Source organism: Corvus hawaiiensis, chromosome 25 (assembly GCF_020740725.1).
Source record: "Corvus hawaiiensis isolate bCorHaw1 chromosome 25, bCorHaw1.pri.cur, whole genome shotgun sequence".
NCBI lineage: Eukaryota > Metazoa > Chordata > Aves > Passeriformes > Corvidae > Corvus > Corvus hawaiiensis.
In genome coordinates this window covers 6,111,132-6,125,840 of record NC_063237.1, presented here as the reverse complement: position 1 = coordinate 6,125,840, position 14,709 = coordinate 6,111,132, and the positions used below count along the sequence as shown (strand labels likewise).

The window sequence follows — 14,709 nt, the reverse complement described above, 5'->3', positions numbered from 1 at the left end:
TCCCTGCCACCTCCCACCCCTTCTCTTGTTCTTTAACATCTGTAATCCCACCTGGCCCGAAGAAATGTTCTTGTTCTGTAACAAGAAATGTCCCTGGTTCTGGAGAATCCGTGAAGCCCCAGTGCTGGGGGGTTGCTGTCACTGCCCTCAGTCCCCTGCAGTGATGAGAATTCACCCTTCTTGTGTCCCACGGGGTCTCCTCTGTGATCCCACCGCTTCCCTCAAGTTTTTTGCCAGCAACATTCTAAGAAGTATCCTGAAAGTGCCAAGCTGAGGGTCCCCCATCCCCTTTGCCTGTGACTGCATTTGACCCCCTGAAGCTGGGTTCGGATAACTCCATGTCCTCCTCCGAGGAACTGCTGCTCCCTGCATGGCAAAGTTGTTCACTGCCATGGGCCAGGGATCGATTGGCTGCACCCCCCGGCAGCAGCCCAGCACTGCAGGACTGTGTCAGCAGCACAGTGGAGGTGATTTGGGTGCCCTTCCTCAGGGAGGGAGAGGTGCCATGGGGAGCTGGAAGTTTTCCGCAGCACTGACCCCACGCTGAGGTGTCCAGGGCGCAGTGTCCGGGCGGGCAGGGACAGGGACACTGCGAGAGCTCATCCCACTGGCACTGCTGCTGGGAACAGCGGTGAGCTGAGAAAGGCAGGGGGCTGGGGAGGGGGCAAGGCATGGCTGGAAGGTGGAAAGAGGTGGTGGCAGTGCCTTGGGGCAGTGTGTGGCCAGACCCTGCTCGTGTGAGGAACTGGGATGCACCAGCACTCGGCAGCCCCGAGTGAAGGGCAGCAGGGAGAGGCACAGCAGAGGGCGGCTGTCAGAGCTTCCCTCGTGTCTCCACGGTGGGTGAACTGATGGATGTGCCTATTAACTGTGCCCCAGTTGTGTCGTGCTGCTCTGGAGCATCCCCACGGCGTTGCTGGGTTGGGAGAACAGCTGGTTACGGGTGTCCATCACCCAGCACATGCCCTGGGCTCTGCTGGAGCCTGCTGAGCCTTACCTGCCGAGAGCAGCCATCAATCCAAGCTCTCTGAGAAGCACAGGTGGAGAAGCTGACAGGGCACAGGTCCTGGAGGCCCTGCAGTGGGTGTGGAGCACCCCTGAAATCTCCCTGTGGGGAGGCTGGGGCAGCACTGGCCACACTCCCACCCCCAGCACTGCCCTGGCTCTGCGACGGCTCCCAGGGACAGAGCTGTGGACACACAGGGTGCCCTGGGCTCCCTCAGCACCCAAAGCACCCCAGCAGGACAGAGCTCCACACTGGAGCGGGCTCATCCCTCCAGGCAGAGCAGATGAGGGACCCATCCTGCCCCTCCAGGCAGCGGCACAAAAGCATCGAGGGCAAAGTCGGTGTTTTGTTGTTCTTTCGTTTGTTTGACTGTACAAAGAGCAATAAAAACATCCTGCGCTCAGCAGAGTGCTCGGCAAGGGGAAGGCGCACACCCAAGGCCCCAGCACGACCCACAGCAGCTCCTCCTGTGTGTACAGATCTGTATTTGTCTCTGCTGTGTACAGCCATGTACAGACAGATGCATTGGCAAGTTGCAATCCAAGGATAGTGCACGAAAGAAATGAAAGGCAGATGCAAGACTGGTCATGTGCAACACTCAGAGGCCTCTGTACCCCCGAGGTGCTGGCTCAGTCCCACCAGCAGCCAGGGACAGCCCGGCTCTGGCGGACGGCGGTGCGGGAGCCCTGCTGGCACTGTGCGGGGGTGCGGGGACAGCCCGGCCCTCCCTGGGCAGCAGGGCCCGGGGAAGGGAGCCACGCGTGGGACACGGCACATTCCTGCTGCGGATGGGAGGGGAGCAGCGTGGAGCCCAGGGGGGTCGAGTGGGATGGACAGGGCACGTAGGGCTGGGGTGGAAAGCGATGGGGCAGAGCAGGGAGGGCACAGCTGTCCTGCCATCCCTGGGGCCTGATGGCATTGCCGGGGTGGCACCTGCACAGGGACATGGCAAAGGTGTCCCTTCTCTCCACAGGGACACTGCAAAGGTCTCCCTTCTCCCCTGGCAGTGCTGCTCGTGGGTGACGGGACCTCCACCACCTGCCCCTGGGCAGTGTCCCCCGTGGCTCCGTGCACTGTCCCCCTCCTGGCAGCCACGGGAGAAGAAAAGCTCAGGCCCGGTGCCACAGGGGACACTGGCCTGGGTCATTCCCTGCCTGAACCCCTGGTGCTGCCCAGCACAGCTCACCTGCAGGGGAGGCAGGTGGCACACGGGGCTGGGCACGCTGGCAGTGCATTGCCGTGGCAGTTACGGGTGTGCAGTGCTCTGTGGGGAGGCTGGAGGAGGCAGTCTCAGCATGACAGGGCTGCTCCAGGGTGACAGAGCTGTCCTAACTCCGGGCCTGCTGTTGTGCCCAGTCCTTCCCAGCAAGTGCCCAAAAGCTGCTCTTCCTCTGAGCAGCTCTTTGTCTCCACCACCTCAGTCTGACAAATCAGCAGGACATTTCCCACCACAATCACCCTCCCCAAGAAGGAAACAAGCACAAAAACGTCAGCCCAGCACCTTGGGCTGAGATGCTCAGACCCAAAAACAGCCCGAGAGGCAGAAGGGTCCATCCCTTGCACACCTAGAGCCATCAATGGTTCCCAAACACCGCAAAGCTCCAAGATACCAGGTGTGCTCATGGCCTTGGCCCCTGACTTCTGAGCAGCGTGGGACAGTCCCTGAGGAGCACGAGCTTGCAAGGAGGAGACTGGAAGCTATCGGAATCCCTCGGGATGGGAACGCCAGTGCCAGTGGCCCAGGCACAGCAGGAGCACCTCGGGATGAGCTGTGACCCCCAGGGCAGACTGCTGGCCCCTGCTCGCATCTTCTACTGAGACAGAGAGCAGACAATGGGGCACGGGGCTCTCCAGAGCCCTCTGCCCCTCCTGGCACCCCCTGCTGCAGTCCTTCCATGTCTCACCTGCCCCAGCCTGTCCCCAGCACCTCCTCACGACTCTCTGGCACTCAGAGCAGGGGACAGGCTGGTCCCAGCTCAGCCTCAGGGGCTGCAGCCCCCCCTCCCCAGCCCTGCCCAGCACAGCCAGGCTCCAGGGACCTTCCCTCTGCGCCCTGCTCCAGGCTGGGTTGGGTGTTTGGATGGAAGGAGGGATGCTCTGGGGAGACAGAAATCCTTGCTCTGGGAAGCACATCAAGAGGGTCACGCTGTACAGGGGAGAGGAGGGAGGGGCGAGCAGGGGGGCGTTACTTGGTGCCCTCGTCCGGGTTGCCTTCGCCGTCCGTCTTCCCTTCCTCCTCCGTCTTCTGGTCGTCTGTGTTGAGCCTCTGCTGCTTTTTCCGGCGCACGCATTTCACCACCATCAGCACCAGGATCACCACGGCCAAGAAGCCGCCCACAGAGGCGCCCACGATGACGGCCACCGTCGAGTCGTGCTTCGGGGGCTCTGGGGACACATGGCAGGAGCTCAGGGCACACAGTGTCCAGCGGGAATGGCTGGGAACGGGCAGGGCTCTGGGAGCAAACCCTGCACCCGTGGGTGCCCTGCAGCACAGGGGACCACTGACCTTTGGTGAGCACCTTCAGGCTGATCTTGCCGTGGCCCCGGTGCCGGTCTGGGGGGTTCAGGACGTAGCAGTTGTAGGTGCCCTCGTCCTCCAGCTGCACGTTTTTGAGGGTGAAGGACACGTCGTACTTGGCGGGGTTGCCGGTGAACTCCACGCGGTTCCCGAAGCGGTCCAGCTGCTTGTTCATGATCTTCGTACGGAACTGCAGGAACTGGGCAGCCGTGGGGACAGCAGGTGAGGCACCCCACGGGCTCATTCCCCAGCCAGGCACCCCCTCCCTGCACACGCCGCCCTGTAAGGAACTCCGAGGAACACCCTTTGAGGTGGTCCCAGGACCCCCAGCAGATCCCCAGTGAGACTCACCAGCTCCTCCGAGCAGTTACTGCACTCCTGGTACGTCCAGTTGAGGGAAAACTGCTTGTTCTCCACCTTGTAGCAGGAGTTGAAGGTGCAGGAGAGCTTCACAGAGGAGCCATTCAAGGCATTGATGGTGGCAGGGGCCATGACCTCCATGCCCAGTCCCGGGGGTGCTGCCAAACGCAGGTGAATTAGGGGGGTGTCACAGGCAGCCGTCCTGTGAGCCCATGTCCCCATCCTGCCCTGCCTGCACAGAGCTCTCCCTCGGGCCTGGCACTGCCTTCCAGGCACATCCACGCACTCTGCATCCAGCCAGGACCGGAATTCCCCTGCCCAGCAGGAACAAGAGGAGCAGCCCCCAGCCCTGGCACCGTCCCTTGGCTGCACAGGAAAAGCATCATCCCTGCGCTGGCAGGGCTGATGAGCCTCCTGTGCCATCCCCGGTGCTGAATGCTGCTGCCTGCAGGCCAGCCCTGCTCCCGGCCGTCCCCCGGGGCTGTGCTGCTGCGGGATCGATGGCGCTGTGCGAGGCTGCAGCGTCAGCTCGGGGGCCCGGCGCCACAGCCACACGGAATTTATGGCTGCGCTCATCACATTTCATTCCCAGCAGGACACAGCTACGGCAGCGAGGGCTGGGATCTGCCAGGGCCGGCCCCAGGGGCTTCGGGGGGGGGAATGCAGATGCTTTCCCCTGCCGGCAGTGCCCACGAAAGGATTCTCCAGCTGGGAATGACCAGAGCAAGATCTCAGTCGCTGCTGGGGGAGCAAGGCCAGTCCCTGCTCCCCGGCCTTGCTGAGAAACAGGGGCATTACCTGGTGCAGCTCACAGGGCAGGACTCACCTGGGGAGTGGGCAGGGATGGGGGGTCTGCCCTGCTCCCTCCTCTACTCGTTCCCTGCAGCTCCCCTCAGCAGCACCCAAACCCAGCGCCTGCACCCAGCACCTGTCCCCAGGCTGGGCGACAGGAACAGCCAAGCTGGCTGCAAACACCTCAGAGGCCAAGCCCTGAGAAGCGCAGGGACAGGGGGACAGCGAGCCCTGGGAGGGACCGACGGGTACAGGGGGGCTGTGACACCCTACAGGGCAGGGACAGTGACGCTGCCCCCAGGTGCTTTTATGATCACCTCACCTCTCCCCTTGGGCTGCTGCTCTTTGCTCTCAAACCTTCTTCCCGAGGCCAAGCTGGGTGCATGTCAGGGCTGCTCCGCTGGCCGATCCGCTCCGCCTGCAAGCAGGGCAGGAAAGGGGCCAGGCTCTGCAGCCAGGGAGAAGAGCCTTTCCCAGCTGCAGGTACGGCTGTGTCGAGCCCCAGGTCCCGCTGCGAGGTGTGAACCAGCAGCGCCCTGAAGCTCCCTGGAGGCAGAGCGGTGCCCTCGGGTACGGCCAAGCCCTGGAGACGGCTCCTTGCTGTGCTGGCAGCTGTGGGGAACAACCTGCACCCAGCCCCAGCGCAGGGAGGGCTCCCACAGGGCTCAGGGACATAGGGATGGCACGGCTGGTGCATGGGGACGATTACAGCACCCAAGGCAGGAAGAAATGTCCCAAGCCAGTGTTGCAGCCTTGCCTGGTGGCAGCCACCACCAGGGATGGGAGAGAAGAGCCAGGAGCCGGCCTGCGCCAGCAGGAATGGTTGGAGGAATCCCTGCATGGAATCACGGTCTGGGTGCCCCTCACACGATGCCCTGTGTGCCTGCGGGTGGGTGGCATGGCCTTGTCCCATGTCCTCAGGGCTGCCCAGGGCTCTACAGAGGGATGAGGTGCCACCAGCAGCAAACCTGCCACCCCAAGCAGGGAGACCACGGCCTGGCAGGACCTGGGAGCACCCACGTGTGTGGGTCCAAACTTTGCCACTGCCCGGGCACTCAGCCCTGGGGGACAACAGAGGTGGGGGAAGAAAGCCCCAAAACCCCTGGGACCATCCAGGCCGCGTCCTGCGGCGCTGCGCAGGCTCCCAAACGCTCTGTCACGCTGCACCCAGGCTGGGGGGGTACAATTACGGCAGCCTCTACAGCAGCCCTGGCTAGGTTTTGTATCCTCCTTTCCCAGGCTGTCTCCTTGGGGAAAAGCAGCCCATCAGGAGCTCCAGGACAGCACTTCAAAGGAGCGATGCGTGCCCGGCTGCGATCGATGCGGCCGCCGAGCTGCTGACACAACGCTGCTGCTGCGGGGCCAGGCAGCAGGCACGGACCGCGGCCCCCAGCACAGCCACCAGCCCAGGGACAGCCACAGGAACAGCCACAGCACCCCTGCCAGCACCCAAAGGACAGCCACAAGCCAGCCCAGCCCACCCACCAGCACCTTCCCAGCCCTGTCCCCACGCCAGCCCGCTCCTCTGCCTGACATGCAAAGGGCTTTGTGCTCAGCCCCCAGCGAGCAGCATGCAGGGCATTTTTAGGAGAAGATGCAGTGGCACCATACCCCCCACCCTGCCCGAAAGCAGGTCACCCTGGCTGGTGGCTCTCTGCAAGGTGCACGCCAGATCACCTCCGTCCCCATCCCTGCGGCACGGCGCTTCCCGGGGCTGGGACACGGGCAGGGGGCTCCTGGCCAGGGACACGGGTGTCTCCCCACCTCGGCACATGCAAGGGGGCTCAAGCCGACACTTACCCAGCGAGAGGAGCAAGGTGAGGCCAGTGAGGAACAAGGTGGGCTGCGGGAGCCAGGCTTCCAGGCTCATTTTGACGGACTTTTGTGTGTGGAGAGGACGTGGTGTTGGTGTGGATTGTGGAGGTGGTGGAGGTGTTTTTTCGAACGCCCGGGTTATTTGCAGGTGACATAGAACATAAGAGCCGCTTTCTCCCCACAGCCCAATATGGCTGGAGCGGTGCTGGGGCGAAAAAAAGCAGTAAATGCTGTGGTTGGTGGATTGCAGCCGCCGGAGTGGGAGGGCGGAAAAATTTTCCCCTGAACTGCAGGCGACAGCTCCTGGCACTGCCGGCTCCCTGCTCTGAGCAGGGGCTGTGGCACACGGTGGGTGCCCGCGGCCCCCGCAGCCCCCCGGGTGCAGTGGGGACGTGCAGGTGTGTCCCCTGTGCCCTGCTGGAGGCTGGCGGCCAGCCCCGCTCACACCGCCCGCAGCAGCAGTTCCCGTTCTGGAGAGCCCAGCGGGGCCCAGGAGCGTTGGAAATGCCCTCCTGGAGCCGGGTAGGGAGCAGAGGGGCTGCTCCGGGCTGGGGAGAGCAGAGGGGCCCGAGGCGCCCAGCCGGGATGCCCCAGGTAGGCTGCAGCAGGTGGAGGTGCTCCCGGTCACCTGCGCGCTCCCGGACAGCTCCGTCGCTTCCCAGGGCTGCCAGACTCTGCTGGAGGCTCCTTCCCCTTCTCCAGCAGCACCTCCTCCCAGGATAACAGTTCTCCTCACCCAGCCCTTGGGACGGGGAGCCTCTGCCCAGCAGTAACAGGGCTGGCGAAAGTCTTTGGTCCCCTTCGCACCATCAGTCAAGGAAGCCTTTTGGCCCTGGGCTCCAAACCTGGATTCAGGCTGCAGAAATGGGTGCAGGAAAGACAAGAAGACCTCCTGGAGACCGGAGTGGCAGTGACAGAGCTGCTCAGGCCCCGGGACACGGGGTGGTGGCTTTTGCTGGGGCAGCATCACTGGGGAGAGAGGAGAGGGATGCCCCGGAGCCAGAGCACACCTTGGTTCCTGTGCAGCAGAGCCCTGGGGAGGCACGGAAAGGGCAGCAGGGAGGCAGGAGGGGTGCAGGGGGGCTCTGCTGCCTGACCAGAGTCCGGAGGGGAAGCAGGACAGCCGGGAGAGAAGGCACGGGACTGTCCCAGCAGCCCCGCTCAGCAAACCCTCACTGCACACACAGCCCTTTCCCACCCACCCTGGGCAGGCAAAGCCCGCTCTGCTCTGCTGCTACAGCTCCCACGACCCTACAAAGGCCCTGTGCGAGCCCCGACCCTCCCAAATCCAGCTCCGGGGGCTGGTTCCTCCCGAATCCCGTCCCGCGGCTGCCTGCGGGAAAAGAGAGCAGGGTGTCAACGAGAACCAAGGAGCGCAGCGCGGCGCTGCAGTCTCCCGGCAGCGGTGGGAGGTGGAGGGTCCCGGCTCCCTCCGCACCTGGAGGTGTCAAACATCTAAAGATAGAGCGCGACAGCGGGGATAGCGCCCAGCACCCAGAGACACAGCGGGAGCAGCGCCAGCGCCGGCCCAGACGCTGCCCCGGCGGCCCGGGAGGGGTTGCCGGGCTCCCCCCGGCCAGCGCTGCGCGTCACCCGGCTGCTCACCCGTGGCCAGGGGACACACGTGGGGGACCCCACTGCCCGCGGGCTCTTGTCCTGAACCCCTCCGTCCCCATCCTGCTGCCAAGGGACCCCTTTTTTGTCCCGTTTGGCTTTGTTCCCGCCTGGAGCCAGCGGGGCTGGTGGGTGCCCATGCGAGGCTGCACAAGGGTGCAGGGGCTCCCAGGCCCTGGGCCAGGCAGACTTTGGCACACTTGGACGTCACACGCTTAGGCAGGAGGTAAAACGAAGATAGGGTCAGGGAAGACTCCCTGAGTTTTATTATCTACAGAAAAATAACGTGACGGCTCCTGCTGCATCTCCCCCCTGGAGATCCTTATCCTGTGCCAGGATCAAAGCTGGAGCGTGAGGCTGTGCCCACTGTGCCCCTCTCCAGAGACCAGGGGGCAAGGCCCAGGTGTCCCCTGGTTCCCTGCAGACAGCTGGGCTGGGCTGTGCCGCAGCAGTGCCCTGGCACGGAGCACACAGTGACGTGTCACCAGTTCTCAGTCCTCAGACGGACGAAGCTGTCTTGGACACTCCTGGACAAGGGGCTGCCATCCCACAGCACAGCTATTTCTCCCGCTCTGGAGCCCAGGGAAGTGCCTCCTGTGGCCTGCTGTGGGGTTCCTTGCTCTGCCCATCCCCCTGTGTCCCCTCTGCCATCCATTCCGACGGGATCGCCCTCTTGGCCAGCTGCACGTAGACGCCGTTGTCCCGGCAGTGAGAGGGGTGCTGCAGGGAGCAAGCGACAAGGTGTGAGCCTCACCACGGGTACCAGGGTGGGTTTGGAGGGGGCAGGGGGCACGGGATGCTGGGGTCTGGCATGGGGAGTGAGGCCCTGGATGCCGTGACCCTGGTAACAGGGACAGCGATGTGGGGGTCCCACCATGCCTGCTGCAGCTCCTCACCATGGTTATGTACGTGTCCTCAGCTCTCCTTTTCTTCTTTGCTTCCTGCTCAGCCTTGGGTACCTCAGCTCCAGGGATTGAGGAGTAAATTGCTTCCTGCAAAGGGCAGATCGGGGTGTTTGGAACCGAGCAGCCCCAAACATGGAGGGGCTGCCTGACCCCAGTTACAGGGCAAGCAACATGGTTGGAGCTGGCCAGCAAATGGCCCCTCGTGCCTGGGCAGTGTGGGATCCCCTCCTTCAGCCTCCCCAGCCCTGGGCCCACACACCCAACCCTAGTGATCCCTCCAGCCTCAGCTCTCACCTCTGCTTTGTTGTTGCTGCTGCTCTTCCCCATCCTCTCCAGGGCCGTGTTGGTTGCAAACCTCGAGGGAAGGCAGCAGCAGTGTCACCTCCGGCGAGAAGCAACAGCCGCTGCTCCTGTCCCTCCCTCCCTCCCTCTCCCGGGACACTGGCATCCCTTTGCCCATCCCTTTGTCTCTGCTGCCTGGGCACAGCCCAGGAGGTCTGGGAGCCGAGGGGACACCGGCCAGGGCAGGGTGACACTAGATGGCAGCAGGAGGCTGCACCCCACACCTGCGGAGCTGAACCCTCGCACCCGAGAAGGTCAGGGCAAAGCAGCGAGAGCAGCGCAGGGGGGGCTGCAGGGAGGTGCTTTCTCACCCCCCTAAACCCAGAGCCAGCGCCGGTACCTCTTCCTCACGCAGAGCCCGGCCAGGAACGCCACCACCACGGCCACGCAGCCACAGCCCACCACGGCCGGCCAGAACCCAGAGTCTCTCGGGGGCGCCGCATCCTCGGCGTCTGCTGCTCCTCCTCCTGCCGGGGAGACACCAGGGCAGGGGATGGCACCGCGGGCAGGTCCGGGAGCCTGCGGGCGGAGGGAGCAGCCCCGGGGCGCGGCACGCACCTCTGAGTACCGCGGGGCTGACGTGCAGCACCGTCCGGCTGCGGAAGACGCTGCTGTTCTGGAGCAGCCGGAGCTCGCACTCGTAGATGCCGCTGTCGTTGACACGCGCGTCCTGCAGCCGGATGGAGCCGTCCCAGCGGGACATGTTCCCCTGCCACTGCACCCGGTTCTTGAAGCGGCCCACGGGGACGCCGTAGTTGCTGTAGTAATAAAACACCATCTCCTCCTGCCAGGGCACAGGTGAAGGATGTCAGGTGCCCTGTCCGCCCTCAAGAGCCCTCAGATTCACGCTCTCTCCCTATCCCGTGGATTGTTCTCCTCGCACAGAGCCCGGCGCTCTCTGGGAAGGCTCCAGGATGCAGCAGCCAGAGCGGTGCTTCCCCGGTGCTGCGGGGCCATGCGGACGGGTCCTGCCACCACTCGGGGACCCTTCTTCCCCTCATGGAAACTTCCTCTCCTTGTGGCCTGGGGACAGGCGGATGGGCTTCCCCACAGCCTCCCCACAGCTGCCTTGCTCCCCTGCCACCGGCCCCCGTGTCCCCTCCTCGCCACCCCTGTCCTGACCCACCTGAGTGCCAGCTCCTGCCTTGTGCAGCCAGTCCACTTTGTGCAGGGTCCATCCCTTGCTGTCGGGGTCTAGGAAGAGGCACCGCAGCAGCACAGAGTCCCCAGCCCTAGCTTGGAGCTGAGGCTCCATGAACACCCCAGCAGCCCCGCTGCATCGCTCTGCCGGGTACAAGGACAGCAGGATGAGCCCAGGGAGGACGGCCAGGTGCAGCCTGCCTGTCCCCATCACTGTCTCCTCTCCAGGGAAGCCTGGGGCTCCCGGCCCTGACCAGTCCAGAGGCCAAACCTGTGCCTGACCCCTGCTCGTGGCGTGCCTGGGATGTGGGGCAGCACATCCTCCCGCCGCCACACCAAGGGCTGCTGCCGTGTGATCCAGCCGAAAGGAGGCTGGGATGCACAACCCTTGCCCTGCACGCCTCGGAGCCAAAGTCTGCAGCTCCTGCAGGGCTGTGCCTGTGAGTCACTGGCTGGGAGAACCTGTGCTGCTCTCATCTGTACCGGGCCAGGGGCAATTCAAGCGCTTCACATGAAACGCTTCAGTTCCTCCCTCACTGCCCATTTGGCTTCCTTCCCCTTTGCTCACAGGCTCCAGACCTGGGCTTGTACTTGTCTGGCCACGTAAACACAGCTTGGGGTTTCTAGAGAAGCTGGACAGTGGGAAAAAAAGCAAACCAGGGGAACATCAAAGAGCAGAGAGCTGACAACCGGCATGAAGCAGCTGCTGCTCGCTGGCTGCAGAGTGTGTGGCAGGAAGGGGATTAAAGGTCTTCTCCGAACTAAACAATTGTCTGAAATGAGTGGGGCAGAAAATGTCACTGGGGCTTGTCAGCAGGAACCCCACCTGCCTCAGAGCCTGCAGTGAGCTGCAAGGGGAGGCTGAGGCTCTGGCTGTTGTTTGCTGAGAGCTGGCTGAGCTGATTCAGCAGGAGCTGCTCAGACAGGTAGGCTCGTCCTCATGGCTGGGCTACTCTGCTCAGCCTGTCCACAACCACCGAGGGCTGGGCCCTGGCCAAGCACCAAGTGTTTGTCTGAAGCCCTGTAAATAATGAATGCAAAGTGCTGCAGCTTCCCAAACAAGTTCTGTTGGTCTTGACCAGCTGAGGAGCTGAAAATGACAAATATTTGCCAGCGGAGAGGACCAAGGGAGCTCCTTGCCTTGAGCAGAGCCAAAATCAATACCTTGGAAACCTCTCCCTGTATTTAGACTTGGCGAAGCAGTTCTGCTTCTTTCAAAGCCTTGGAGCCTAAACACAGGACACATCCAGGGATGCCAGTGCAGTTTGCAGCCTATATAGGGGAGGTCTGTGGGAAGGGGAGATGAGCACACGCAGGGCCAGAGGAGGGACGGGCACCCAGGAGAGGAGCAGCCCCAAGGGGTTCTCACCACAGGAGGAGAGGCACTGATGGGTCTCACAGCAAAGGCAGGGGGGAAAGCAGAGGGAGATAAAACTTAGTGCTCACCCAGCCATGTCAGCAGCAGGGTCAGGCTCAGCAACATCTTCTCACTCTGAAAAGAAGAGCAGAGGTGACACATGCTCCAGTGTCCCCTGGGGCAGGACACCAAGGACTGGCAACAGGCTCAAGGTCAGAGGAAGACTGTGATGTGCAGCCTCTGAGGCTGGGAGGCTGAAAGTCAGCGCAGCACAGGGGGCAGGGAGCAGGGCTCTGGTTTGTGAGACCGCGCTGAGCCGGGAGAGGAAGAGCGAGCGTGGGGGAGAGGGCTCAGCCTAAACCCCTTCGTGTTTTCTCCTAAGTCACGAATCTTTCCGGTGGTTTGGGGGTCGAGCCTCTGACATCTGAGCTGAGATGTTCGCAGGTGCTGACTCTGCTCCGAAAGCAATCGGAGGTTTTTAATATGACAGAATCAGAGAAGCTTGGTTCTAAAACACAGACCCCCTACTCCAGACCTAAATCCTTGCCCCTGGGTGCTGCACACGGTGAGAGGTTCTGCTGGAGCAGTGCCACACTTGGTCCCTGGATTCAGCTTGACCTGCTCCACATCTCTCAGAATAAAGCTGACATCTCCTTCCTGCACATCACAGAACTCTCCTGCAGCCCAGGGAAGGACTGGCTGTCACCACCGGGAATGTGCCAGCCAGTGTCCAAAGGAAGGCAAGAGGCAGCACCCTGCTGCCCTGTCCCTGCTCCATGAACCCCAGCTGTGGCCATTCCAAACTTATTTAAGGGTAAAAATTACTGAGAGCAGCTCTCCTGCCCCACATGAAGCTGGAATTGAGGCTGCCATTACCAGCACGTATTTTCCAATACTGCAGAAATGAAATAGAAATAGAAAGACAAGAGCTGAATCATCTCTGGCATCTTGGTGGCTTCTCTCTCTTTGTTCCATCATGCAAGCAAGAGGATCTAAAGGTCAGCCACAGTCAGGGATTCCAGGCCCAGAATCAGCTGCTCGGGACCCTTGGATCAGTTCTAGGCTGAGAAAGTCACTACAGCTTTGTACCTTCATCACCCTGCCCTTTCCACAAACAAAATATCCTGAGAAGTGGCAGCAAACCTTCTGGAATCCTCTCCCACCTGCCTCTGAAAACACAGGAGCCCTCTGGGGTTGGGTTTTTGCATGGTTGGCTGTGCTCTGTGCAGCTCTGCCGTGACACACTTTGCACACCCGACCTACAAACACAACTGCTGCCCAGCCCCAGGGCCCTCAGCACGGCCAGCACAGCTCAGGGCAGCAGACACAGCATCCTGCTTTCCCAGAGACACTGCCAAAACCTGCAGAGCTCCACCCTCCCAGGACCACCCCTGTGCAGCAGCCAAAATAGCAGCCAGCTCCACAAACAGTCCTCAGCTGCAGAAAGCTGAGGTTTGTATGCCCAGAACCTCCAAAAAGTCCCTGCAGCTGAGCTGCTGGGGCTCTGGGCTTTATGTGCCACTAAGTCCTTGCTGGATTTATTGCCCTGTTTTCGAGAAGGATTTCTGGTCCCGTCTGGGGACACATTTTGCAGGGTCTCCCCCTGTGCCACACAGCAGTGGGAGGGTGCTGGGAGGCACCAGCTGGAGCCAGCACCCACTCACCAGCTGTGCTGTGTGTGCCAGTGCTGACACATCCAAATCGCCTCTCCCAAAGAGATCGGGGGAGAAAGGGCACGGACACCGCGTGGCCTTCACATCTCCCTGCTTTTGCACGTGGCATCTGAGTCGCCAGCACTTCTGCTCCCCTGGTTCTCTTCCTGGGAAAAACAAATGAAAAAGCATCCAGGAATAAATATTACAGCAAAAAATACTCACCTAGTGTGGCCTGAGGAAGCCAGCTTGTCTAGCATGAAGGCTTCTTCAGCGACTGATTCAGCTACTCTGAATCATCCCGAGGTCGCATATGCAAGACCTTTCGTGGCAGTTCCTTCTTTAAGGTTGAGTCTGGTGGTCACTTTCACACGCAAGAGAAAGCGGAACAGCAAATTAGGATGTGCACCAGAGGAGAAACCAACTGCAGGTGCACCTGCCTGAGAGGGGCGAAGGGGCAGCTTCAGGAGGCAGCTCACAGGCACGGCTGTGCCTCAGGCCCAGCAGGGCAGACTGGCCTGACCAGTCACGATGACCAGTCCAGGACACAGAGGTTGCTGGCCCACACCCTGTGCTCCCTCCTGCTTTGTTTTTCGGGGCTCAGAGCTGGTTGGAGAGCTGCCGCTGCTGCACGCTGGATCTTGTCCCAGTGAGGCAGCAGCAACACTGAGTGATGGGGCTGTGCCTTCCTCCTGCTGCTGCCAGACTCCTCAAGGGGCTGAAGGGCCCCTGGGCCTGCCTGGCACAGCATGGGCAGCTGCTTCCTTCGGAAACACACACCAGCCACTGATTTTCATCACTGCTTCCCCTCCTGGCCACTTCGAAAGGCCATTTTCACCCTTCCTCTTTCCTTGAAACACCAGAGCAGCTCCTGTTCTCCATTCCAGTAGCACCCTGTTCTGCATGGTGCACCGAGAAATTTCCATGTGGGCGGCAGAGGAAGAGAAAGCTCAGCACCATTCACAGCTCCAAGGTAGCAGCTCAGCTTTGCACCAGGGAGCTTTGCCCAGGATCCAGCACACTCATGGCCAAGGAGGCAGAGCTGAAATCCAACATTTTGCAGCAAAAAAGAGCCTTTGGTTTTCACAGAGAAGTCATGTGGGTGTGAGTGCTGAGAGGGGAACAGCAAAGCCACTTCCTGCAGGCTGCACAGTCCCCCCAAAAACCTTTCCCAGGAATGTTTTGGCTGACAGAGGTGTTGTGTCACC

At 61.9% G+C, this 14,709-nt stretch overlaps 3 protein-coding genes across 6 annotated transcripts; 1 reads left to right on the top strand and 2 right to left on the bottom strand.

Annotated features, from left to right (window-relative positions):
* Nucleotides 1–1,471: 1,471 nt before the first annotated feature.
* On the bottom strand, nucleotides 1,472–6,559 carry SCN2B (sodium voltage-gated channel beta subunit 2). Of its 2 annotated transcripts, XM_048328928.1 has the most exons (5): nucleotides 6,477–6,541; nucleotides 4,999–5,094; nucleotides 3,876–4,042; nucleotides 3,513–3,723; nucleotides 1,472–3,391 (listed from the first exon to the last, which is right to left on the bottom strand). In XM_048328928.1, exons 3-5 carry the CDS (start codon nucleotides 4,023–4,025, stop codon nucleotides 3,192–3,194), a joined length of 561 nt encoding a protein of 186 aa, XP_048184885.1. In that variant the 5' UTR covers nucleotides 4,026–4,042; nucleotides 4,999–5,094; nucleotides 6,477–6,541; the 3' UTR covers nucleotides 1,472–3,191. The 2 variants fall into 2 exon arrangements, with proteins under 2 accessions (XP_048184885.1, XP_048184884.1); XM_048328927.1 differs by lacking the exon at nucleotides 4,999–5,094 and having other exon boundaries at nucleotides 6,477–6,559.
* Nucleotides 1,594–10,147, top strand: LOC125338310 (microtubule-associated protein tau-like). Of its 2 annotated transcripts, XM_048328926.1 has the most exons (3): nucleotides 1,594–3,746; nucleotides 5,916–9,606; nucleotides 9,708–10,147. In XM_048328926.1, exon 1 carries the CDS (start codon nucleotides 1,594–1,596, stop codon nucleotides 2,515–2,517), a length of 924 nt encoding a protein of 307 aa, XP_048184883.1. In that variant the 3' UTR covers nucleotides 2,518–3,746; nucleotides 5,916–9,606; nucleotides 9,708–10,147. The 2 variants fall into 2 exon arrangements, with proteins under 2 accessions (XP_048184883.1, XP_048184882.1); XM_048328925.1 differs by lacking the exon at nucleotides 1,594–3,746 and having other exon boundaries at nucleotides 6,800–9,606.
* Nucleotides 8,333–14,170, bottom strand: LOC125338309 (junctional adhesion molecule-like). 2 transcript variants are annotated; one of them, XM_048328924.1, is made up of 8 exons: nucleotides 13,727–14,170; nucleotides 11,939–11,984; nucleotides 10,479–10,636; nucleotides 9,911–10,136; nucleotides 9,693–9,819; nucleotides 9,305–9,365; nucleotides 9,002–9,097; nucleotides 8,333–8,825 (listed from the first exon to the last, which is right to left on the bottom strand). In XM_048328924.1, exons 2-8 carry the CDS (start codon nucleotides 11,973–11,975, stop codon nucleotides 8,664–8,666), a joined length of 867 nt encoding a protein of 288 aa, XP_048184881.1. In that variant the 5' UTR covers nucleotides 11,976–11,984; nucleotides 13,727–14,170; the 3' UTR covers nucleotides 8,333–8,663. The 2 variants fall into 2 exon arrangements, with proteins under 2 accessions (XP_048184881.1, XP_048184879.1); XM_048328922.1 differs by lacking the exon at nucleotides 13,727–14,170 and adding an exon at nucleotides 13,514–13,720.
* Nucleotides 14,171–14,709: the final 539 nt, after the last annotated feature.